Source organism: Archocentrus centrarchus, chromosome 3 (genome assembly GCF_007364275.1).
Source record: "Archocentrus centrarchus isolate MPI-CPG fArcCen1 chromosome 3, fArcCen1, whole genome shotgun sequence".
In the NCBI taxonomy this organism is placed as follows: Eukaryota; Metazoa; Chordata; class Actinopteri; order Cichliformes; family Cichlidae; genus Archocentrus; species Archocentrus centrarchus.
Window position 1 is genome coordinate 24,078,137 of NC_044348.1, and position 26,506 is coordinate 24,104,642.

General features: G+C 39.6%; 3 protein-coding genes and 1 pseudogene across 4 annotated transcripts; 2 read left to right on the forward strand and 2 right to left on the reverse strand.

The window, feature by feature from the left end:
• Window positions 1-16: 16 nt before the first annotated feature.
• On the forward strand, window positions 17-1,492 carry LOC115800471 (serine/threonine/tyrosine-interacting protein B-like). The gene is made up of 3 exons (XM_030757855.1): window positions 17-87; window positions 451-544; window positions 883-1,492. Exons 1-3 carry the CDS (start codon window positions 28-30, stop codon window positions 954-956), a joined length of 228 nt encoding a protein of 75 aa, XP_030613715.1. The 5' UTR covers window positions 17-27; the 3' UTR covers window positions 957-1,492.
• A 1,964-nt stretch (window positions 1,493-3,456) lies between these two features.
• On the reverse strand, window positions 3,457-6,836 carry gnpnat1 (glucosamine-phosphate N-acetyltransferase 1). The gene is made up of 6 exons (XM_030724185.1): window positions 6,667-6,836; window positions 5,575-5,738; window positions 5,375-5,437; window positions 4,986-5,113; window positions 4,705-4,766; window positions 3,457-4,515 (listed from the first exon to the last, which is right to left on the reverse strand). Exons 2-6 carry the CDS (start codon window positions 5,726-5,728, stop codon window positions 4,368-4,370), a joined length of 555 nt encoding a protein of 184 aa, XP_030580045.1. The 5' UTR covers window positions 5,729-5,738; window positions 6,667-6,836; the 3' UTR covers window positions 3,457-4,367.
• A 2,744-nt stretch (window positions 6,837-9,580) lies between these two features.
• Window positions 9,581-19,390, reverse strand: LOC115775228 (E3 ubiquitin-protein ligase AMFR). Of its 2 annotated transcripts, XM_030722803.1 has the most exons (14): window positions 19,236-19,390; window positions 18,447-18,755; window positions 18,270-18,362; window positions 17,980-18,144; window positions 15,581-15,733; window positions 14,721-14,761; window positions 14,021-14,153; window positions 13,772-13,905; window positions 13,545-13,655; window positions 12,711-12,907; window positions 12,510-12,613; window positions 12,064-12,198; window positions 11,711-11,901; window positions 9,581-10,880 (listed from the first exon to the last, which is right to left on the reverse strand). In XM_030722803.1, exons 2-14 carry the CDS (start codon window positions 18,699-18,701, stop codon window positions 10,724-10,726), a joined length of 1,869 nt encoding a protein of 622 aa, XP_030578663.1. In that variant the 5' UTR covers window positions 18,702-18,755; window positions 19,236-19,390; the 3' UTR covers window positions 9,581-10,723. The 2 variants fall into 2 exon arrangements, with proteins under 2 accessions (XP_030578663.1, XP_030578670.1); XM_030722810.1 differs by lacking the exon at window positions 18,270-18,362.
• Window positions 18,737-26,305, forward strand: LOC115778229 (leukotriene B4 receptor 1-like; annotated as a pseudogene).
• The last annotated feature ends 201 nt before the right edge of the window (window positions 26,306-26,506 follow it).

Here is a 26,506-nt window from a genome sequence, read left to right on the forward strand (position 1 = left end):
ATTCATTCTGTAGGGAAGCATTCAGCCATGTTCAGGAGAGGAGGTTTTGCATCAACCCCCAACGTGGGTTTTGTTCATCAGCTACAGGTAAGAGATGTTTTCACCTTTCAGTGTACCCTAGTTAATACTCTCTCTCAGCATGACCTTAATTGGTCTGTGTTAACAATATTGTTACTACAGCAAATTCAGTGCACCCCCCCTTGCTTTTACAAAAAAGGCAACGTGTGATGTGAGGGTTTTTGACAGGTAGAGAAAAGATAGAGGATCACTACACGCTGTGTTGTAAAACCGGCTTACTCTGCTCACGTTTTATCTTCTCTCATTCTGGCTGGTCCGATTTTTGGTGCGAAACTGCAGAAATGGTTTTCCTATCTTTATTATCCATATACTATCTCTGTTGTCATTCCTGTGATTTTTACAGCTGGATTTTTTTTTAATCTGCTTTTATAGGAATATGAAGCAATCTATCTAGCCAAGCTGACCATTAAAATGATGTCACCGGTGCAGTTGGGCAGGCCGTTCTCCCTACAAGCTGGGATGCCAGGTTTGTATCTGTATCCTCTTTTTCGTATTACTGATCCAGTGCAGGTAAAGCATATGGTTATAGCTTCAGCACAGTGAAAATAATAAGAAATTCTTCTAAACTCTTGAAATTTTATGTTTGATCTGAACAGTTAAAGATTTGATCAAATAAAATTTTTGTTACATCAATTAATTTTTTTTTTGTTTTAATTGAACATTTTTATAGGCAATGTTTGAAAAAGAAAACAGCTTGGAAAAAAGATTACATCTAAATGAGAACCTAGCAGCTGGCATTATGGGGGGTGGGTGAGGGGCTTTGAGTCGATGATTTGTTGATCGTTCGTTTCTTTTCTCTAACAGGGAGCCGCAAACGCAGCCTGGAGGAAGATGAAGATTTTGGAGGAATGCAGGTCACAGCAGCGCAGAATGGATAAGCTTTGCTCAAAGTGTTAGCTGCGTGGCACAGTGCACTCATTTTTTCTTTTCTTTTTTTTCCTCCTCCTTTCTTTTTAATGGGATTAAAAACTGTAAATATTTGAACTTTTTCTAAGGGGAAGGGATCAGGGCAGGAGGGTGACCACTCATGTCTGAGACATTGAGTACTCTTGGGGATTGGGAACAATTTGATAAGTCATTTCTTTTTGTTTCTTTTGCTGTATGCACTGATGGGAGATTTTCTTTTTTTTTTTTTTTTTTTTTTGGCAGTTTTATAGTATTTAAAGCATTTTGCATTAGCAGCGGGACAGTATTGCAATAATGCACTTTCGATACTTGAATTTGTGTAAACGACCTGGAGGGGAAAGTTGGCAAAAGGGAAAGTAGCAAAGATCTCTCCCTGTGGAGGTCTTGAAGAGGAATTGCTACGCCTTTTACTTTGGGAGTAATACAATAATGGACTAATGTCAGACAGAATGTGGGATAGTAAGGAATGGAAAAACTCACTGCTTAATAAAGTCCTGAGTCTTGTTCAGCTGTGTCTTCATATCTGCTGTGCTTCACTGCTTTATATAGATTGCTTTTAATTATTAGTCATATTTTACAGTCACATTGAACAAAAAACAAAAAAAGCTATTCAAAATCCTGTACTAATAGTTACTACTGCAGTTCATGTTCCAAACATTGTTTGGTAATCAAACTTATTGTAATTACTTTTGATGATGACTTAATGCTGCAAAATTCCTATTTTACTATCTCATTTCCACTTATAGAATAGACCTGAAGTTCTTCTCACTTGATTTTAATGTTTGGACTATTTCCTCATGCTAAATAATCCATTTTAACTGAGAACATTTTTATGACTAGCAGACAAACTGACCTCATAGTTTTCCCAGCTGGCTTTGGCTGCCAGTCCATCATACAACTAACAAACCACACACTCCCTGTATGAGAATTGAAAAGCCTGGGTACAGATGATTTTTTTTTTTTTTTTTTTTTTTTTTGTATTTCTGTTTTAAAACAGAGGAGTTTTCCGGTACTGATATTCTTTATAAAGTGGGTAATCAGAGTTGTTCAGAAGTGCTTCTGATTCCATTAGTGTCTATTTTTCCACCATCTCTCCCATGTGTCCATTCTGGCTCCGATTACAGAGCCAGCTTTCCTCACTGGTTTGTCCAGTCTGCTTCCATCCTTGTTTCCTTCCTCCCTAGTTTTCTTAACAAAGAGACTGCTCTGCCTCTTTTTGTATAGTTCATCTGTATTCAGGGACCAGTCTAGTTTGTTACCTAGGTGTAACCCTAGATATTTATATTTTGTTACCTCTGTGTCCAACCTTTCACGGGTTGGAGAGTGAGCCTTAATCTTCAGAAATTTATCATTCCCTTCGTTTCAGAGGTGTGTGTGTGGTGGTTTTTGTGACCACAGTTGCTGAAGGCTTTAACAAGATCTCTATATTCAGATTCCTGTCCATTCCTGATACACGCCACAAGGGCAGTGTCATGCGAGTACCCTTGGACACACGCTATCAGGGCCAGCAGCCCTCCCAGACCATAGTTTGCCTAGCTCCAGTCTGACCTCTTTCTCTGTGACAGACGAGGGTGGAGAACGGGTGAGGAGCAGCTGCCTCATTGGAGATGCAAGAAGACGGAGTAGCTGTGGAGGAGAAGACTGAGTTGCAGTGAAGATGCCCACATGTTGAGGATAAGGAGAAGATTAAAGAGCAGCAGTGAAAGTGGGTGTGATGGCAGAGTCAAATCTATTGAACAGATTGGGTCTATCAGCTCTTTCCACATCACCCATAAGTGGTTGTTTTTGTTGTAGCCAGAGATGGTTTTGATTCCACTCCACACACCACAAACGTTGCTGTTATAGATTCCGTTACATTTTCTTTTTGTATTCCACGTTTGCCATTTTCAGTCTCTTCAGCTCATGTTGCACCTGTTTGAGCAGTTCTTTGTCACCGTCCCTGAAAACTACATTTTCTGGTTGAGCATTGCCTTTACGTCAATTGTGATCCAGGGTTTGTTACTGTGGAAACACACAATTTCTCCTGGAATTATGAAGAATGCCTGTGGATGTTTAGTCTGTTGCAATGTATACAAGTATTACGATATGACCAAATTCTCTTGATACATAATATGGTCGCATACCAACTGCCAATAATTCAATATCAGGACAACAGTGATGTGTGCAGGATTACAACATCTCCGGTTCACAAAGAAAGCCAAAGTGGAGCAGTCAGGGATCAAGCCACCGACCTTCCGATTGGTAGACAACCCACTCCACATGAGCCACAGCTGCCCGAGGTTCTGTTGAGACAATGCTACCCACTGCACCACGGTGCTGAGCTCCAAAAAAAAAAAAGAATTCAAATATTTCAAATGACAACTTTAGTTAAAACATGGATCTGCTTCTTTTTTTTTTTTTTTTAAAAATATACATACAAAAAGTAATTTAAACCATAAAAGATTTTATTTGACTAAACATTTTTAAAATAAATTACATTAAATACACCACCCTTTTCCCCAGAATAAAAGTATAATTATAAAACGGAACTACAAAAGCTTAAATAAGAGTTAATTTAGAAAAATCGTTTTTATCCATTTCCCATTACAAAACCTTTAAATACTAATTCCAGTTGGCAACTGAAGTCAAAACGTAACCTTACATTTTACCAGTACCTCACAAAATATGCTTTTCCTCACTTAAAGTGAAACTTCATAACAGTCTTTATCTTCATATTTTGTAGTAATTAAAACTTTGTTATCCAGCTACACAACTGTATGATATGAAGCACATTGTACCAAGCAGGTTAAAAAAAAAAAAGTTAAACTCAAATATTTTGTTCTAAGCATCTGTAAGTAAAATTTAAAAAATAATCATTTTTTTCCTGTCAGATACAACTGAATCACAATCTCCAAAAAATTCTGAAAACATATTTGGTTTTGAAGTGACCTTCCAGAGTTGCCTGTTGCTTGCAGATTATTTTAATTACATAGTAATATAACTTCATTTGGTATCATCCTCCTCTCTCACATAGCTGTGATTACTTAAAGCTGCATGTCTGTCAGTAAACAACACAAAAACCTTTTACCAGTTTAACAAAGTACAACCATTTTTTTTTTCTTTTCTGGATGATTAGATGACAGGTCCACCCTAGTGAGGTAGCCACGGTTACCAAAAGGGCAGAGGATTGTGTTACACTGAGCTTCAAAATACAGAAATGTTTATTCAAGAGTGCCGAAATCAGGATGAGTGTTCAGGGATGATTCAGCTGTGCCACAACTGCAAGCTCATCCACGGGAAGCTCACCGAATTCTTAAGACATTCATTGCAAGTTCTGATATCACGGGGCGTGAGAAGATACAGTCAGTACTCCAAAAACAGTTTGTTCTTTTAAGCTTCTGTCATCAGTCAAAGAATCGACACTGCATGTAGGTCTCGTCTGAAGCAGAGTAGCCAAATTTTTGGTAAAAGGCCACATTCTTGGGTGCACATTCAAGAGTGATTTTATAGCAATTCAGTTTTTTGCTCAGAAGAGTGAGAGTTGAGACTAACCTGTGGGAACGAAGAAGAGCAGGGGGGGAAAAAAAAAAAAAAACAGCTTTAAAACAGAAATCATAGGATAGTTCTATTATGAATATTTTTTCATGTCTTTTTGGATATATTGGGCATTATAATGTCTTACATATTAAAGATAAGCTAAAACAAAGGGTCTTTATGTCTGACTGGCACCGGCCTACTCACAGTTTGCCTAGCTGCTTCCCTCGGCACACATCGCTGACGACCACCTCCTCCACCCGGCCTCTCTACAAAAAAAAAAAGTCCTTATTTTACTTTCCTAGTTAAAGAAGAGGGAATTTTCATTTGATAAATTTTATAATTATTAACCCATTTATGACCATAAACTGGGTAAACAATTAGCCTTTTAATAACCATTACATTTAATAAGTAACTTCTTTATTCTTCAATTGGTGATAAGGAAACTGTAAAGAGAAAATACAGTTGTGTACTTAAATATAATTTACTTTAGCACAGGCGTGGATGAATTTGTGTTCAGTAATCAGTGTTGCCGTGGCAACGATCTGATTCAGATTTGTGTCCTCCACCACGATGACATAGTAATCCCCAGTCTTCTTCATGTGCTCAAAATTCTCTGTCAACCAAAAAAACAACAATGCGTATTTATAAATCATCACTGATACTTTAATTGGTTTGTTTTCCAGGATGTGGTTTGCTTTTTTTGTTTTGTTTTTTTTTTTTTTTCTTATGCATGTGATCTGATGTTTATGGGGCGATATTGGTGTTGTATTAAAAATAAACTCATGCTTGGATTCAAGATTAAACTTAGTTTATATTCTAAATTAAATTAGAATCTCACTTTAACTGTATTTACAAGAAGTTGAGTACGACTTACTGGCAAACTGCTCTGGTGTGACATCTCCTGTCTTGGTGAGCTGAGATAAAACCTTGAAAAATCCTGGAATTAAAAAAAAAAAAAAAAAACATTAGTGAAACTGACTGGATTTCACTCCATTTCTTGGGAATTCCTGAGATGTTTCATCCTGTATACCAAGGAAAAAACATTCTGGTGTGGGTTATGCTGTACAGTCTCACCTCTGTTGAAATCTGCCATTTGGAGCGGCCTCAGCACCAAGCCTTCCCCTGGACTGGATGGTGAGATCGGTGGAGAGAATGAGGCAGTGTTGCCGCTCCAGTCTAGCTCCTGAAGCAGACAGGGCTCAAAAAGTGGAGTCTCATCCAGCAGCATTCCACAATCGCTGAATGGGAAACATACACAGAGATGAGTCCACAGACACACACCTGAAAAAGCGTGTGCATAAAGAAGTATACAATTTCTTTGGCTGCCACAGTTGATATACGTCATAAAAGCCTGGATTGAAAGAGTGTTTGTTCTAGTCATAGAGAACTTTGACCTGACAGATACAGTTTCACTCATAGCATAGTCATTGCCTAACTCAGTTTTCGGCAATAATATGCAATAAGACAGGGTGAATCTACAGTGTTAGCAAAGTAGAGTCAGACAGATATCTCAATTTGGCCAAAATATGTCTTAGGCAAATACGCTATGAGGCTAAAGACTTGTTAAACCGTTTCCTCAGGGTTCACAACTATGCTTCAGAAGTTGGCAAACCAGCTGACACACCCGCATCCTGATTATGATACATTTCCTTAGCATTCATTCATGATTTACTCTCCAGGATGGGACCCAGGCTCTGACCAGGATATGTAATATGAGAAAGGCACTTTTATAGGGCAAAGCCAGCAGGCCACAGTATCGTTGCTGTTGCTGGTGTTGTCATACTGGGAGTTTTTGCGACAGGCGTCCTAAATCTTGTTTCCATGGCAGCAGCAAAAAACTTACAATTTCATTACCGTAATCGTTTCCCGGTTGGGCACGCCACGGAAATAAAAGCAAATATACCAACCACAGTGTTTCAGCCAACTAATGTGAAATTAGTGAGCCAAACGAAACTTGATGGTTAAACCTAGTTTGCTAACTAACCCCGCAAAACAGTGGCATATTGTAAACCTACTTTCCCCTATGCTGTCAGACGTCTACATGAGGCTACCCTCATGTAAGCAAACCCATACAGCCCAGCTAACGTCGGAGCTGTAGCATCACACTTCATACAAAACGAAACATTTAGCGTTAGCTAAGCAGTTAGCCACATAGTAACTACTTACCAAATAAAAACCCACACAGCTAAAGACGGTCCAGAGTCGGGTAACTGCAATGACAGCCGGGCTACTCTACGATAGTTTTGAATGAGGCTGAACTACATCATTGTGGGTGTCTTCAGCAGACGTTTCCGCTTGACACAAGCCCTTCTGTATGACGTGGCAAAGATGCAGAATTGCAAGAGGCGCAACCCAATGACGTCAATTGATTAAAAGAAATCCAGATGCTAACAGTTTTCCACCACCCAGGAATAATTCGGGACTTCTATACTCTTATGAGGATTTTGTACAGAAACACAGTTGTTTCTCATAGTATAAATCCTCTGTTAACTGGCATTACATGTTAATCACGCTGTAGTTCAGATTTATGTGACTCCATGCTCTTCAAGTAGCCTGCAAATCTAGAATCTGGATCGGATTAGTTTCACTTTTAAACCAAATTTACAAATGAAAAGATGCTTTCAGTGACTGAACAAAAAAACTACTGTCAGCCACCAGTGCTGCCTCTCAGCGTCCAGGCAGTAGAATCTTTTGGTGGCACAAATCCCCTGGATGTACAAGTTCAAGAACACATAATTACAGGTCTCAGTAGATCTTAATGGGGTGCATATAAGCCTTTGTGACTTGTGAATAGCTAAGAAAGAACCAGAAATGCTAAAATCATAATAAATATAAACCGCTGAGAATGCCGTCACCTTCTCTGATTGGCATTATTATAACTAAGTGATCCAAACTTTTTAGTAGATCTTTGGTGACATTGTTCTCGGGTTATCTCATTCACAAGATTTTCAGAAAACTTGACCTTTGACCTTCACCTTGAGGTTAAGGTCACTGAGATTTGAATTGTCTGAGCTTTTTAGTCGATGTATCTATGGTGTGAATTTGAACATCCCATCCTACCTCACATCGTTCTTGAGTCATCACAAGATTTTCAGAAAAACTTGACCACTGAGCTCTAACCTTGACCAAATTATTGCAGAATTTTAATCAGGTGATCTAGGGGGTCACTGGCCATCTTGTGCAAATTTGGTATGAATCGGACTGATAGTTTTGCTGTTATTTTGTTAACAAATGGACAAACATACCAAAAACAATACCTGTCCCCCCCCCCTCCAGAGGGCGGGGGAAAATGATTTGTCAGGCTAGTCCATTTTGCCAAAATTTCATTCTAGCGACTCAAAATGGTACTCAGTAGTTTGTATGCCTAACCAATTTCTTCTCATCTGAGGGTTTGGATGTTCTTCCAGACCTTGGCAAAGTGGTGACACATCCAAATAACTTGCACTTACGTACAGTTGTTTGAAGTGATTATCATGGAATCTCCAAATGTTTAGAAATGGCTCCAAAAGACTTTCCCAACTTGTGTAAATCTGCAGTTCTCTCTTAGAGCTTCATTGAGTTCCCTGGACATTCCCATTGCTCCAAGTATTGGGCAAACCAATGAATGCTGTCAAAAAAATCCTTTTATACTGGTAAGGAGAAACAAACAGCTGTAATCAATCATAATTACCAACAAGACATCCATAGGCCTTGGCCTTCTCAAGTTGGAAGACACTGTAGAAACTTCAGCACCAATTATTAAAAGATTTAAGAGAGGGTACGTATATATTTTATGCAAATGCCCCCCTGTGTATTAGAGAAGATCCAAAATCAATTCAAACTTGTGCATCCAATTCTTGTTCTTTTAAAGTCATTAAAGATGCTGTTCAATCATTCCACCCTGGAAAAAGAACAATTCAAAGAAACCATTAAAAGTCAAAAAGTAACCTGACATTCAAGGACATGAATGTCAGGTTACTTTTGACCACTGTACTTGTGACCACAACTGTACTTACAACACATTTTATCCCTCAATTGTAATTTTTACTGTGTTTACAGAAACATATTGTAAAGATTAATAAGGCAAAATTGTAAAAGTTGCATGATCTATGTAAACCTTTTCTTTTTAATATCAGTAGCAATCTGAGTCTAATCAGAAACTGAAATGAGGGTACTAACTTAAGCTAAGCAAAACATTGCTATCTTGCACAATCAAGCTTATTTTGTTGAACTAATGAATTCAAAGGTTAGACAGGCTTCAGCATCAGTACTGCAGGTTTACATTTACAAGGTAAAGCCAGAAAGTCATGTTGCCTCAATAATAAAAAAAAAAAAAAAAAAAAAAAAATTAACTCTAGCAAGCAAAGGATACAAACCATCATTTGTTAAAAAGCTGTAGAAGCTCTGTTTATTGAGTCTTTTATATTAACATATTTTACAAAAACTAGATTTACAGAAATTATCCATAACTGAACCAGTCTTGATTTAGGCACAAAAATACCAGAAAGCTCAGTCCAAAAGAGTATTTAAATTTTAATTTTATAATTAATGATTATGAAAGGTAACCCATGCATAGGAAAATAGATCATGGATTTTAAAAGTTCCTAAGTAACTCAATGAAAAATGAAAACTGTCCAGTTTCGGGGGTTTTTTTTTGTTTCTTTTTTGTTTATACACTTGGGTGTGTGTGTGTGTGTGTGGGGGGGGGGGGGGGGGGGGGGGGGGGGGGGGGGGGGGTGAGCAATAAAATTAGCACACAGTAAAGATAACACTTCAGCTGTAGAGGAAGTTTGTGGGCTGTTCTTTGGGATAAAGTTAAAGTAAACAAAAATCGCTTGTCTAAAATCATGCATATCTCACCCCAAACTGCCTTTTGCACTGTAATGACAGAATTCAAAACACACTCCACCTTTATATCCTGTATGCAGCAACCAGCTGCAGAGCCAATGAAATTTACCAATACCCAAAAAGCTTTGAGGGCCAAGTCCAGTTTGCACATAGTTGTACATTTTCGAAATCTCCAACCAGCAGTTGATTATGTTCCGCTGCTGGTATAATTTTTCGACTAGCACTCAATGTGAGTAGACAAAGGCTGCTCAAATAAATCCAATAAATTTTATTCATAAAAATTCTCAGTCATTTGGGTTGTTGAATATCTAAACAAAGAAAGTTAGTGCACCAAGAAAACTGAAAGCCTCTTGAATTAATGGCAAAGTCAAAATTTGATGCAGAAGGTCAAACCACTTCTCCCATTTCAATGGATACAGATGACTGAGACACAATAATCAATAGAATTAGAAATATTTTTACCACTCATCAGTAGAGGTTCCTTTAGGAAAGACACTGCACATAACACCCATTGAACAAAATGTAATACATCCCTCTTTGCTGCCACGTATGCATGTTAAAGGACCAGTTTTGGAAAAAGATTTAGAGGAGCACTTCCCCATTTTGTTAAATAAAAAATGAAAACAGTCCGCAATGGGTGATATTACACACTAAATACAGAACAACCCATGTGGGTTTAAAAAAAAACACTGTTTGCAGCATTTTTTCTGAAACATTCATATTTGACAGAAAGGCTGAACAATACTAAAGTGACATTCTCTTACACCAAGGTAAGAAATAAAAAAAAATGTGTTATTTTGCCTACACTTAATTCACAGTTGAAACTCATAAAATAACACACAGACACATCAGATGAGTTCCTCCATCCAGAATACAGAATTTTCTGTCATGGGTATAATGTGATAAAAGGGAAACTAAGACCCATACAGTAGTTTTATCTAGCAATGACACGTTCAAACCCTTCTCATAAACATCTTCTTGTAATAGTCTTCTGAATGTAAAGCATGCTCATTTTTGGACAGCCAGTCCAAATCATGACAGCTGGTGGCTGTCTACTGAAGCTGGTGGTTGCAATGTGTGGCACGTGCAACCTTGCGTTTTATGACTTGCACCAATAAATTTATATCATATTCCAAATACTTAGGCTGGAATCAGTGATGCAGAGGCTATTTACAATAGTCTCACCTTCTTAGGCAGCCCCAAAACAGCGCCATGGCCATGTTATCAATGTTTCTTAATTATGTTGTTTTTTTTGGTTTGGTTTGTTTGTGTTTTTTGTTTTGTTTTTTTGTTTTTTAAATAGGTGATGACCATTGACTACACCAAATGGGGAAAGGTTGAAATAGCTCTCTCAGTGCCTCTTAGAGTGCCTCTTCTGCTAAAGCCAGTTTGTGAATCAGGGTGCGGGATCTTGTAGGTTTTGCATACGTCTCTCAGCAGCTGCTGCCATGGTTATACGTCTTAGCACAGTTGAGTCCAATTCTGGGACAACATCTTCCTCCAGTCCAGGCAAATCCTCATCCTGATCATCTGAATTTTTGTTCAGATATCTCCTGCAGGGAAGCAGAAACCATGCAAGGATATAATCACTGGAACTGAAAATCCAAGACATGGGAGAGAAAAAAACAAAACAAAAACAAAACCAGGAATCTAACCATTTATGATCACAATGTTTATCCATTTGTGGTAAACGAATTAGTAAATAGGACTAAATATAAAATGCTCTACTCCAAATATATAATTGTCTTAGTTTGTTACACAGAAATAAGGGAATGCTACATTTCCAGTGATTCTCTTGCCCCCACAAACTTATCCAAACTCGACAATCTTCGACTGCAACTTGCAATGGTAGCCCTTGCTCTTCTTTGTGAGCTAATCAAAAGTGAGCTGAAGGTCCATTTCCAGAAGTACTTGCAGGACACTTGCTACACTGAGCTAACTAAAACTGCAGAGGAGAACAAGGCCACAATAAAATACACCTGTGATGAGACAGCCAACTACAATTGCCATCTGCAGTTAAAGACAGTTGTTTAAGAGCCTGCCCACAGCACAATAGACACGCTGGGGAGGCAGGTGAATGACACTGATAATCACCACAACAACAAAATGGCTCCTACTGAGCTCAAGCAACCTTCTATTACCCTCACATACAGGCTCTCAGAAATATCTGTCTTCTGGACTGTGAATAAAGAAATTGCATAATCATTTCTGCAATAGCAAGAACAGAACTGATAACATGTAAGGGCAGGAACATGAGCCATCTGTTGAAACATATAGCTCGAGTGTGGCACATACCAGAGGAGAGATGCACAGTTTGCTTAACTTGGAGCCCACACACACAGTTTACTAAATCATAACGCGAGTTAATTTGTAAAGTAACAACCTGCGTGCTTGCTGAAGCAGCTCTTCTTTCCTCTGCTTTAACATCTTCTGACGCTCCTCTGCAGACTTAGAGAAGCGGCCTCCTCTAACCTCCATGTTGTCAGATTCACTGAGGCCCTGCTCAGCTGCTCCACTGGGCCCTGGCTGCTCATCTGTTCCAGGATTCACCTGTATAGGGGCACGCTCAATGGCCTAAAAAAGGAAGAAAACCGTAGATTGTGACAGATTTTTGCATTATGAATTTCAAGAAACACACAAACCAAACTAACAAGGAAAACTAAAAGCAAGGGATATTTACAGGGATCCGATGAAAAATAAAAACTGCACTTAACATTCAACCCCAAGCTGACTGACCTGTGTAGGGAAAGGGACCTGGATGCGTCCCTCCAGGATGTTGTCAGTAGTGACTTCCACAGAACGGGTCAACTGTAGGTCTTGTAGTACCAGGTAGGAGGGCACCTGAGGGAACATCTCTTGAATCTGATGGGCCTGACAACCAAGAGTACAGAAAAAGCAAAGCAAGATGGAGAAGGAAGAGCAGAGCATAATTAGGATAAGTTACAGTGTAAGTTACACTGTTTTTGTTTTGTTTTAAAAGCCCAGGCAATTCTTGAAGGTAAAAACACTGGTTGAGAATGATGACTGGAATAATAAGATGGCAGCAGTGACATTATGCAAGTTTCAATGTAATCAACTGTCTAAAAGGATCTAACAAGATTACATATTTGCCTCAAATTGCAGTCCTTGTATTCTCTCTCAAAGCCAACAAGAATTTCATTAGACAGTAAAAATGAACTCACCATGGCCATGAGCTGGGAGTTGTTGGCCTGAGCAATACCCAAGATATTAGTAGTGTGCATTACTTCTACTGAGAAACTGGGAAGCCAACTGGCAATGCGAGATCCTGTAAGACGAATGCATGGATTTTATACTTTCTGTCACACAGAGCAGTTTCAGGTCACAACCAGAACCATCACTGTGCACGTGTCTGGCACACTTACCGTCAAAGTGGAAGAAGTGATTGTGTTGGTTGATATGTGGTCTAGCATCTGGGGCAGCGCCAACTGGGCCAATGTTGTCCTCCAAACCCCCACCCTGCTGCTGGCTTCTTGCTTGGCCCCCATCCCCATTAATGTTCAGGGATTTTCGACACGTGGGACATGATGTGTCCTGCTCGAGCCATGAGCGCAAACAAGAGCTGGAGAAACAAACACGCACACAAAAATCACATTATGTATGTATATATGCAGTCTAGTTTACACCTAAATTTATAAAATCTATATAATTTTAAGCAGAACCTTAACAATAGCTAGCACATTTAAATCCTGGTAAATACAGAAGCCTGCTATTCTCTTAGTCACTCCACTCCTTTTCTTTATTCAGGTATGTAAAACAAACTTCCTCCTAGGGCAGGGATGCAAAACAAATTTTAGGTCATGTGCTAGACAAGTAAAATCATTGCATAGTATCTTCATGTTTGTTAAAATAACACACCTCCAAAGATTTCCCTTTCTTTAAGCGTAAAGAAGTGCATTCTGAAGATGCACCGTGTCTAGATCTAGAAACACTTTCAACTTTCCATACATTTTCACTGCTGTGTAGTAATTTGGCACTACCTTATTAAGAACAGCAATGAATTATATCAAAACATTTGAGTAATTACTGACTTCACTGCAATATTCACACTTTGCAAAGCCAAACTGGACCCTTTGTCAATCTGGTTCTGGCACACAGGCCACACACTGACACATCTGCAGGGTATATGGCACCTCATGTCAGAGGCAAAATAATTCAACCATGGACTGTAAAATGAATACATGCAATTTCGTATTTACTTGTGGAAGAGGTGACCGCAGGGTAGTTTGCGTGCTGTCAGCATGGCATCCCAGCAGATGGCACAATCATCATTATTGGCTGCCAGCTCCTCGGCGGTAGCAACAGCAAATCTGCACAGAGTTCACAGTATATGCTACTATTAAGTAAAGAATAGAACCACATTAATGTGGTTTAAAAAAAAAAAAAAAAAAGAGAGAGAGAGACAATCAAATTAAGACATTATGACCTGGTCTCCATGTTATTAATGACACGCAGGTAGTTCTTGTGTCGGCGGACACGGCGCTGGACCTCATGGAAGAGATACCGCAGCTGCATGAAGATAACCAAGCTTGCCATGGACAGCCAGATGTTACCAAACAGCTAATAAGTGAAATATACACACAAAGGTGGAAGATTAGGGGGGGGTAGAAAAACACACTGGGACAGGAACTGTTCGGAATATAACAGGCCTACCCTCACTCATACTGTGTCTTACCAGCATATGGATATGGTGCATGAGGTCTAGAAACAGCATAGCCAGCTCCATTATGAAGTCTGTGTAGTAGACATATGTCCCCTTACTCTCCCAAGTTCCTGGATGATTCAAATCCCAGAGATGAATAGAGTATCTGAAAGGATAAGACACAGCTCTTTCGGGTCATGAAATACTGGTGACTTTTAGGTGGTGTGTGGAGACAAAATACATTAAAAAAAAAAAAAAAAAAATCACGGAAAAAAAGATTGCCATCCACAGAGATAGAAATGTTTGAGTAACAAAGAAAGGAAAGCTGCGATAAATTCATGACATCAACATAATATATGCTTATTTAAGAGAAGTTAGTGAAAATCATCAAAAGCTGCAAAGCTACAAAATTATTAAGGAACATCTTTTAAGGGAAGTCACCACAAACATTTTGCCATGTACCTCGCAATTGCACAGCAACAGACAAATATCAGCCAAGGCAGTCAGTACTATATTCAGTACTGATCATGGACCTTAGCTGATAAGTGTTGGTAGGCATTGTACAATGTGAAGCAACCTCTCTGGGACAAAGAAGCCTTTCATATTAGCATTAATGGAACTAGATGAAAACAAATAGTGTTGCTAAGATCATCCCTGATCCCAAATTCAAACAGACTGTCATCCATGCTGCAGCATGTGTGTATGCATGAGCAACAGCCGTACAGAGACTTACCGCATGATGACATGCCCAGTGCGTACAGTCACCAGCAGACACTGAAGGAAAAAGTAAATGTGAAAATGTTGCAATACTTGTGGCCTGCTTTCCATGCAGACCAATGACAAATATGGCATGACAGTTATGGTCATAAACACACAATCTAAGAAAACTAGTTTAAAATCAATACACTGAATTCTAAACTTTATTTTAATTATGGTTTTGTTTATTATTATAACACACTCTTATAATCACTTCTGGAGATTGCTTCTAGATCAAAGAGGATTTTTTTTCCTTAACAAAAAGTGCAGCTGCAAAACGCACACAATGATTATGCTTCCAGTTCTTCGGTAAACAATCATGAGCCAAAATGCACTGCACCAGGGAGAAGACACACACACACACACACACACACACACACACACACACACACACACACACACACACACACACACCTAAATTAAATGCAACAATTATTAATATTCTTGTAATTCTGTGGTGGCGGATCAGAGAACTTAAAGTGTGACAAAATTCCACAAAGGACTGCACTAATACTGAAAAATATGACAACTGTGTGAAATTAATTTTGTCCTCTGGGGGAACTTAAAGCATGCACAGCCTCTATTTTACTGATCAATTACATAAAAATTAAGATATTTTTTTTTGGAAACTTGTTCCAATTATATTCAAATGATCTTGGATTAAACAAGAATAGAAAGTGAACTTGTACTGAGAATTAACAATAGGTAGATAAATATATATACCTGTACCTAAACAAAAAATTAAATGGCATAAAAAATAAAATAAAAAAAAAAAATTCACAATCATATGCGCACAGCATGGCCAAAATACCCCACAGCTTGGCTCCAGGTTCTTACCTCTGCTGCCATGAAGGAGAGGGTGTGCATGCCATGAGAGGCTCCCAGGAGGCCACAGACCACAGCCAGGCCACAGCAGTCCAGAAGCAGGGAGACCAGCAGACAAAGCACTCGCACATGGCTGTTCATAGGAGTGGATGGTGAGAAAGACAGCTGTAGAGAAGAAAATCCAAAGTGAATCAGTATGTTTAGTTCTTTCTTCTCATATCCTAGGAGTTGGAGAGTGTGTGCCGGCTTGAGATTATTTGCTCAGGTTGGCCTTTGAATCCTGCTGATATACTTTTTTGCGCCACTTTGTTACAAGAAGGACCAAACTATAAATGAATTGTCAGTAGACAAAGGATGTAATAATCATTTGTCAAACATGAAATATGCAGATGTTAATTTTTTGGGGGGGAGCAATGTATTTAAATAATCTCTTTCCTAAATCAAAAAAAAAAAAAAAAAAAATTTATCATCATTTAAAACAAAGAGCATAAGCGCTCACTCACATTGTACACCACTGGCTACAGACAAGTAGGGTTTTATGAGGCTCAGTAACAAACTGAAAGGGCCTTTTTACTGTGACATACTGAGAGTGAAAACCTGCATGTACTTCTCTTTTCAAAAGATTACACAACCCCTTTCTATCAATAAAAACACCTCTCACACAACCACAGCGTATCTATGCACTACCACAGCTAAACTACGTATCAGCGAACATCCTGTTTAAGACATCATTATGGATTACAACTGAGGTGAAAAATATAAAACAGGTTCCATATCAGCAGCTCAGTACCACAAGGTTACCATAAGGTCTCCAGGCTAATCCCTCCCCTTTAGCACTACAACCGGCACTTGTTATCGTCACCCCAAAGCAAGAACCCACAGCGACAGGAAAACAAAAAGGGAAACAGCTGGGCAAACAACTGACTAACCTAAATCGACAATGAAAGTTGAGAGACAAAAACAAAGCAAGAGGAGCACAATCACATCCACACAGAAAAAAATGGTAAATTTTTTATGGCATGGTGCTCTGAAATAATCTTTTAGTATACTAAGGCAGCCGGCATTACATTGTAGCTAACATACAACTTAAGTTTGGTTTTAAATGTCCATACTTATAAGAAGGTAATTAAATCTGATATTCCGTTTTCCGCACCTTAAAGAGCACAATCTGATACAGAGACATGTCAATGTAGTAACTGAAACTGTATCAGTATCACAGTCAACATCTCAGTATGAGAAGCTATAAATAGATCCCAAGCTTAAAAAGAGTACAGTCACACTTAGCCTACTGAGACATTTAGCAAACTTTTTAAATACACATCTACAGAAAGTGTGCAGAATGATTGACCAGGTAGTCTATTTTATTTATTATTATTATTTTTTTTAATCTCAGTCCTCATGGGTAATAAGGCAGCCACAAATAATACTGGTTAGGTCCTGTCAGGTTTAGTGTTTGCTGTGCCAGAAGATGATTTGTTTTTAGAGCCAGTACATACAGAAACGTACAGCATTACACAATATACACAGCATACGGCTATTATACATACACACTGACAGAGAGACATTGCTACCTATATCACAGGGCAGACTTATTGACCTCACACAGAAAAATGTTGATTTAAATAAAGAGTAGTAGACAGAACAAACCCCCTTCAGAAGTACACACTTTATTTTTTTTTAAGCTCTGTTGCTTCAAAGCATAAAAACAAAAGACAAAAACCTGCTGTGACTGTACACTTTTGCAATTAAGCTCACGAGCCACATACATGCCTAAATTCCACACTGATCATTTCCTGTGATTGCAATAGGAATGGTAATGTGGTAAGAACATTGGTTTACTGTTTCTAACTGGCATTTCTTAAGTAACAAATGGCTTCATTGGTAACAAGCAAGAGTTCAAAGATCTTGGTAGATAGAGAAAGTAAAGCACATCACCAATGACTACAGTTCCACTCTATGAAATGAGAGTCTATTTCAGAGGCTTTTAAGCCCCATCTCTAGACAAAATTACACACAAATGAAAGAAAAAAAAAATTGGGGGCTATCAGTAAATAAATTGCTTATTTCTTTTTCTCATAAAAACTACACATCTAGTACAATACTGTTAGCTGATGTAGCTATTGTAATCAAGATTTACATTCTTTTTTTTTTTTTTTTTTTTTTTTAAACGGAAAACTGATTAGAGTAAATGCTGAGAAAGTCAATAATTGCAGCGGGTTTAGCACAGCTCTAGCAAAGGTGACTGAAATGAAGGAAAAAAAAAGCAATTCAGCTTTTTTTGGTAACAGCTTGGTTCAAGGAAGTCCAACGACAAAACAAACAACCACAAACAACAAATGCATGATGAGCACAGCCATGTTAAATAATCAATATTTACAAAAGTAATCATGATTATATTTTTTAATACTCACATATTCAAAGCGGTCCTTGCAGAGCTGCACCATGAGGTGGAGAAAGACGAGAGCAGAAAACCACAAACACCACATAACCACCTCCTCCACAGTCTGAACGTTCAGTACTCCAAAAATGAAAATGAACTTGTAGAAAATGAAGTTCCAGAATTTATCTTTCAGGTGCTGATTAAAAAAAAAAAAAAAAAAAAAAAAAAGACAGCATATGAGATGAACAAGTATTTGCTTCTTGTTTTGAAAAAAAAAAAAAAAAAAAAAAAAGTAAAATAGCTGCAATAACACAGACTTACCTGCTTCTCACTGACTCTGAGGGGGCCAAATACCACATACTGAATCATTTTAGCAATTAACATCAAAGAGCAGCAGAATGTGTTCACCAACACCTGTGAGTGCGCAGCGAGTGAAGTCACCATTAGTTTTTGCATGAACTTCATCATCACATCACAATATACAATAAAGTGACTCACCCATACAAAGAGACTGTCTGTGACAAGATACCACAGGACAGTTGTTGCCAGTTCTGTGCTACTAATATCATTCTTTAGATGTTCACGATCCACCTCAGGGGGAGGCTGTGCTTCATCTGTTTCCAAGGCCCCAAACCCCGGGTCAGTTACTGTGGTGTAGGCACTGAAGATGCTACCAGCAAGCAAAGCCACACTCAGTGCTGTGTAGGTCTGCAGGCTGGGCCAAGGAAACCTCTCCAAAAACAGCAGAGGCATTGCAATGGTTACAGTCCACCTCTCAGCTTGTTAAAATGGTGTCAGTCCAACAACCTGTGAAGACAGAAGGGAGTTTACGTTCGCCAAACTTTACGAGACTAAGAGTAAACATTGCCTAAATAGAGCAAAGCCTGCGATGGCAGCCATTTCGGGCACGCATGGGTTTTGTGCTTTAGCAATTGCGACACGCAGAGTGAAAAAAATTCTTTCTAATTTCCAAAAAGTTAAAAGACAAACGCCTACCGGACATGTTGGCTAACGTACTTTCAGCTGCCAGGTAGTGCTAACTTCCCTTTAGCGTTAAATACTACCGTGTTTAACTTGAAGTAAAACATTGGTTAAATTAGCCAAAGTAAGTAAAAATGGCTTAACATCGTCACAGAGCAACACCTTTATAGAACCAACGGGAGTTCACTCCCCTAACATGAGTTATTTATCTGGCTAACGTTACCTAACACTTAGCCCACTGGTTAGCTACTGCTAGACACCATTAGCAAGCAACAAACACCAGGTTTGTATTAAATTGTCACTTACAGTTTGTCACAGATTTAATTAAACACAATATCCAGCTTCCCTTATTCCAGTCAGTGCTGAACTTTTAGTCCTGCAGCACTGGGAACATGACACTTGACAACATCGTCATGTTTATTTCACCGAGCAGACAGCTGGCTGACACTGAAGAAAGGCTTTCTGTCTGCGCAGCGTAACCGCGTCATCACGACAACTTTAAAGCCACGGCGATTACAAAAATAAATATTTCCACTTCGACGGATTCATTTAAATCTCAATTTTTGCCCCCCTGATCAGGAAGAAAAAAACAAACAAAAAATATATTCATTTTATATATCTCGATTTAATTCCAGATATATACTAGAACAGGCAAGAAATGACGCTCTTTCTTGGATTAGGTTTATTTTTGGTGCAAAATATAAAAATAGAAACGACTTTACCTCGAGGCTAGTCTTGATAGTACATTTATTTTTAAACTTCATCCTGCAAGATACAGGAATAAACTGCACATTTGTGCTTTAAATGTAGTGCTTACACACACCAAGTCACTTAATTGCGCTACACTGTTCACTGAACTTCACACTGTTATACTGAGCCGGAATAAATATGGTATTTCTTACCTTTGCTTTCTGTGTTGTGTAGATCAACAAATGAACTTCATTCACAGTTTGAATTTTTTTCAAACATTTTGTGCAATGTCGATAAATTTGAAAAAATAAATATTCAAAAGTTTTTAGAATACTTTTCATTTAAATTGGAACATATGCTTAGATCTGTTTATTTGAATGTAATATAAGATGGTAACATTCTCAGGAATTTGATTTCGTATATGTAAAATATGAATAAAATAATGAGCAAATTAATTACATATTACATTGCTGGAGAAATTAGGACTGAATTGCAAAAGAGATTTTTTTATGTATCGGAAATGATTGTTTGTTTTAAAATATATATATAAAAAATTAAAGGGAAACCTTTATGTCCGATGACTAAAAATGCTATAAAAAAAAACATTTCTTTGACAACCCCCCCCCCCCCCCCGCCGCCCCTTAAATCGCTACCAAATAGCGGTGGTGCCCCAGTAATTGTCCAGGGCCTTTTGCCCCATGGCCATGGTAGAGTCTCCCAAGGCAAACTGGTCCTGGATGAGGGGCCAGACAATAGCCATTCCAATGACACTTGTGGCAGAGACACCAAGGAAGTAGTTTACCCTGCTCGTGATAAGGTTACCGGGCCCCCCCCCTGGAACCAGGCCTGGAGAGGGTGTTCAAGGGAGAGCACCTTCCCCACATGTCTCCTCTTCAGACTGTAATTGGCCAGGCCCCACAGGCTAAGGCCTGGCCAGGCACAGCCTGAAGAGGAGACATGTAGGCATGTCTGACATGTCTGTAGGCCGACCACCTGCATCAGGCGCCCAGGGCAGATGTCCTGGTGGAACAATCCCTGGCTATCGAGGCTGGCCATTGGGACATGGAATATCACTTCTCTGTTTGTGAAGGAGCATGAGCTGGTGCGTGAAGTTGAGAGATACTGGCTAGATATAGTCAGGCACACCTCAATGCACAGTCTGGGCTCTAGAACCAGTCTCCTATAGAGAGGGGCTGGACTCTGTTCCAGTCTGGCGTTACCCTAGGTGAAAGGTGGTGGGCTGGGGTGGATAGCCTTGTATTCCCTCTGACTGTTGTTTGCACTTGCATGCCACATGACAGTCCAGAGTACCCAGCCTTCTTGGAATCACTGGGCAGGGTTCTTGAGGGTGCTCTATCCGGTGACTCCGTTGTCCTACTGGGATACTTCAACACTCAGTGTTGAAGTGTTGAAGGGCATGATTGGGATGAATGGCCTGCCTGATCTGAACCCAAGCAGTTTCTTTTTATTGGACTCCTGTGCAAAAGACAGTTTGTCCATAAGGAACATCATGTCTGAACATAATGATATCCACAAGTGCACATGGCACCAGGACACCATAGTTTGCAGGTTGATGATCTATTTTGTTATCATATCATCATATCATCAGATCTGCAGCTGTATGTTATGGACACTCAGGTGAAGACAGGATCTGAGCTGTCAACTGATTACCCCCTGGCGGCGATCAGGTGGTGGAGGAGGATTCTGGAAAGTCCTGGCACACCTAAACGTATTGTGAGGCTGCACTGGGAATGCCTGGGAGAGGCCCCAATCCACAAGATCTTCAACTTCCACTACCAGCAGAACTTTGACAATGAGTCAGAATGGACCGTGTTCTGCACCTCAGCTGTTGAGGCTACTTCATGGAGCTGTGGCTGCAAGGTGGTTAATGCAAATTGTGGTGTTAATCCCCAAACAAGATGATGGACATCAGAGTTGAAGGGAGCCAACAAGCTGAAGAAGGAGTCCTAGCTGTCTTGATTGACACAACTCTGCAATGTTGTGCGGAGATCTAGGGTGGTTCCACTGGATTGACAGACTGGGGTGGTGGTGCCCATCGTCAAGAAATGGGACCAAAGGATGTGCTCCAACTTTCAGGAGGATCACAGTGCTCAGCCTCCCCAGGAAAGTCTATGCCAGCGTGCTGGAAAGGAGAGTTCATCCATTACTCGAACCTCAGATTCAAGAGGAGCAATGTGGTTTTCATCCTGGACACAGAACGCTGGACCAGCTCTTTATCCTCTCAAGGTTATTTGAGTGCGCATGGGAGTTTGCCTAGCCAGTCTACATATGTTTTGTGGACTTGGAGAAGGCATTCAGCTGCGTCTCTTGGGGCTTCCTGTGGGGGGTGCTGCGGGAGTGTCTGGCTTTTTATTACGGGCCATTCAGTCCCTGTACAACTGTAGCAAGAGTTTGGTCCACATTGCCAGCAATAAATCGGACTCATTTCTGGTGAGTGTTGGACTCCGCCAGGGCTGTGAAGGAAGGCTTCTGCCTTGGTGGCCTCAGAATCTCATCTCTGCTTTTTGAGGATGATGTAGTCCGGTTGGCTTCATCAGGTGGTGGCCTCTAGCTTGCACTGGAGCGGTTCACAGTAAGTCAGCAGGTGTGAAAATTAGCACCTCTAAGTCTGAGGCCATGGTCCTCAGCTGGAAAAAGGTGGAGCGGCCACTCCTGCTCGGGGACGAGTTTCTGCCCCAAGTGGAGGAATTTAAGTATTTCATGGTCTTGTTCACGAGTGAAGGGAGAGGGGAGCAGAGGAGTGACAGATGGATTGGGGCTGCAGCTGTGGCTGCAGTGATGTGGACGCTGCACCAATCTGTCGTAGTTTAGAGAGAGCTGAGTATTGATTAACCAGTAAATCTAAGGCCCTACGCTCACCTTTGAAAGAACAAGATCACAGATACAAGTGGCAGAAATGAGTTTCCTCCAAAGGGTGGCTGGCCTCTCCCTTAGAGATAGGGTGAGGAGTGCAACCATTTGGAATGGGCTCAGAGTAGAGCCGCTGTTCCTCCACATTGAAAGAAGCCAGTTGAAGTGATTCAGGCATCTGACTATGCCTCCTGGATGTCTATTGGGTAAGGTGTTCTGGGCATGTTCTAGACCCAGGACACAATGGAGAGATTATATCTCTCACCTGGCCTGGGAACGCCTCAGTGTTCCCCCAGATAAGCTCGAGGAGGTGGCTGGAGAGAGGGAGATCTGGGTTTCTCTGCTTATGCTGCTGCCCCCATGACTGGCCCTGAATAAGCAGAAAAAATGGATGGATGGAGGTTTCTTTGATTTTGTCTGCACCATCTCAGCACATTGCAAGTGCCACCTGAAGTCCACTGGAGGTCACAGTTTCTTTATTGTGTTAAAAGTTAAACCTGTAGCTACAGACGTATAAAGTTAGATAATGCCATTATTAATTTCAGTAATTTACCATATATGTTCTTTTACATAAATTATGTAACTACAATTAAAGTTTTCTCAAATCATTTGGATGAAAAAACCAGGGTTACTGATTATATTTATTACTTTTATTTATTATAAATTTAATATATATTTATTATATTTATTACTGTCCACTCCACTGTCCGCTCCACCACAGTTTTATACCACATAGGCCAAAAAGAAGGAAGAGGCAAGTCTGGTATGCCATAATATTATGTAATCAGCTGTTGAACTATGACAGCATAGTACAGGAGAGATAATTCAACAGTTAACATGGTCCAGTTGGGGAATTAGTTTCATTATGATTGTCATAAATCTTTCACTTGTGCAACAGCATAACTCAACACTTACAGTAAACCTGTGGTGGGAACTGATCTGACCTTAGACTTCTTGTTATTTGTTTCTTTGAGTTCACTTGCTCATATCAACTATTTGTTAAATAATGAATTACTGTTTTTGTCATTACAAATTGAGGAAGAAGTGCTACCTTGATGTTTAATTTTATAATTATATATCTAAAAGTTTTAAGCATTGCCTTCAGAAGACCATGCATGATAAAAGTTGATAGAGTCTCTTTAGCGATATTCTGTGTATTTATATATAAATGTAAGTTGAATGATTCTGTTCACGTAGTAAATGCTGTGGACCTTAAGTTAAACATTGGAAACAGTGACAACAGTGAAATTTCCACAGTTTAAATGTGGTTTATATACAGTTTCTGAGGGGATCAAGTAATGTTGTTGTGTGGACTTGACAGATTTGAAAAATTCAAAACTTTTAACCACATATGAGTTAATGAAAAGGCTCTGATTAGTTTTTCCACCTTAACACTTAGAGATTTTAGTAGTGATGAATCCTAATATATGATTCAACATATGAGGATCTGTAATTGACTTTTACTCTTAATAATTTACCGTTTGCATTTCCAAGGAAATTATAGTTCAGTTTATGTGTCATCAACCCTCATCATAAATTCCTAGCAGGCTGATAAATATGGTTCTTGATTCACTAAAATTAACACTTACAATCTCCCCTCCTTCCTTACACTTTAGGTCACTCCTTTCTTAAGAATGCTCTATCACATGACATATTTGAAATGCAACTCACATCTGCTCTGATGTTTCTGGTATGGCCACAGACTGAACAGATATCTAAAATTGTCAAATGTCAACTCTGTAACAATCAGTGTTAATTTTCTTTGAAACTTACATTCAAATTACATTTAAATCAAATAAAATTGTTGTTCACACAGCCAGCATGGAATTTGAAGGGAAAATGACATAACAAATGATAAACTCCCCACTTATATTACAGTGGAACAGAAACTACTTTATCTAAAGAGCTTTATTTGTCACATACATGCAGTGAGATTCATTCTCTGCATTTAACCCATCACACACATGGAGTATGTAGTACACACAGCACAGCATGGAGCAGGGGGCAGCCAAGGGGCGCCCGGGGAGCAACCTGGGGGGGTGGGCTTGCTCAGGGACCCACAGTGATGCCAGCCCAAGGATTTGAACCAGGGTCCTCTCAGTGATGAACCCTCTTCTTCTCCCCTAGGCCACCACTCCCCTATCTGAAAGTATACTTGAAACCACTGGGGAAGTAAACAGAGCTGGTATTCAAATTCGAACAAGCAAGATTAACGTGCAACCTAAAGACAGTAGATGACAGTGGGGGTTTTATGGTTAACATGATACAGTTTTTTGGGCTCAGGAGTAAATGTGACTATAGCAGTGAGAAATAACAATAATAAATATCTGTTGAAATGATACCAACTGTTCAGCAGATAGAGTTGGCAATCAGTCCAAAGTTGAAGTGTGTGGGTGTGGGTGTGTTAAAGAGGTGAAAAGAGGTAGCAAATGTAAGGAATAAGCAAAACAGAACTCCATGTTAAGACCTCTAATTTTTGTGTTTTCATGTATATGTATTTGCACGTGTTTTTAACAAAATTCTAAAATATTTGTGCTTTCTTGTTTTTATGACAGGTGATCTAATACATTTTTTAAGCACTGAAAGAAAGAATTTTCTCCGAGGTTGTCCTTCCTGATGGGAGGGAATTGTGGGAAGCAAAATGATGTTTTGTTCAAAGGGCATGCTAGACTTTTAGTTTCTGTTCAGTTTGACTATAAAGGGAAGTGAATTGTTGCTTATACAGCACTTATTTTGTTCTTGAAACAGACAATACTTCGAGCACATAAACTTGCAGTATGGTCCACTCAGCTGAGCTGTCTCTTTCAGAGGAGTTTGATGGAGGGAAAGCAGTAGCGTGTGTGATCCTCGGTTTGTCCTTCCTGGTTGGCACTCCTGGGAATCTGCTGGTTATCTGGACCATCCTGAGACATGTCAAGCAACACTCTCACACTGTGGTGCTCATTCTGCACCTGGCTATTGCAGACCTGCTAGTTCTTATCACCCTGCCTCTGTGGATCTACTCTCTGGCTCACACTTGGGTGTTTGGTGAAGTATTCTGCAAGACCTTAGTGTACATTATAAATGTGTGCATGTTCAGTAGCATCTTCTTGATCACCCTTCTGAGTGTGGAGCGATTTCTTGCTATCTGTCATCCATTTGTGATGATGCGATGGAAGACAAAATGCAACATAAACACATGTCTTGTACTTTTGTGGATGCTTGCTTTCCTTCTAGGAGTGCCTGCCTTAACACAGACTTTGGATGAAACTGATGAAGAAAAGCAATGTTTTTCCATTGACTTAAGCTCTGACACTAACGCAATCATCCTCCTATGTCTAAATACCTTAATGGGCTTTGTAGTTCCTTTCATTATTCTTAGTATCTGCTACTGTCTAGTAGCTGCACGGATCAAGAAAATGCGTTTCAATTCAAAACAGAAATCCATGGTTCTCATCCAGACTGTGGTGATTGCATTCATACTGTGCTGGTTGCCTTACCACATTATCAACATTATCGATCTGATTTGCATCTTAAGCTGGCCAGACCCAGGACATGACTGTGTACCACAGGGTGTCATCTTTGCATTTGGTGCCCTGGTTTTCATCAGCAGTTCGGTAAATCCTGTGTTATACGTCTTCTTCGCAAGGAACTTGCAAGGGAGTCTGGAGGAGTCCCGACTAGTGAGGCTATTTAAAGAAGTGGCCACTTACACAAACAAACTGAGGGAGCTGGCAGTACAACAGAAGACTGGCCAGAGGGCAGCAAGTACACAAGAAGAGCCGCTATCTGACTCTGTGTGTGAACAAAATACTCTTGAATCCCTGAAACTTTGATGATGGTAAAATGTGACATTTGTCATCTGCTGTTTATTATGGAGGACTGCGTGTACTTTAATAAAGCTAACAATGAAAATGTAGTCAAATTGTTACCATGTGTTGTTCTCATTCATTGTTTGTTTGTTTGTTTCGGATTCACCCAACGCAGCCAAAAATACACAACTGTGATCTTCTGTTTTGTGGAATGTGCATTATCAG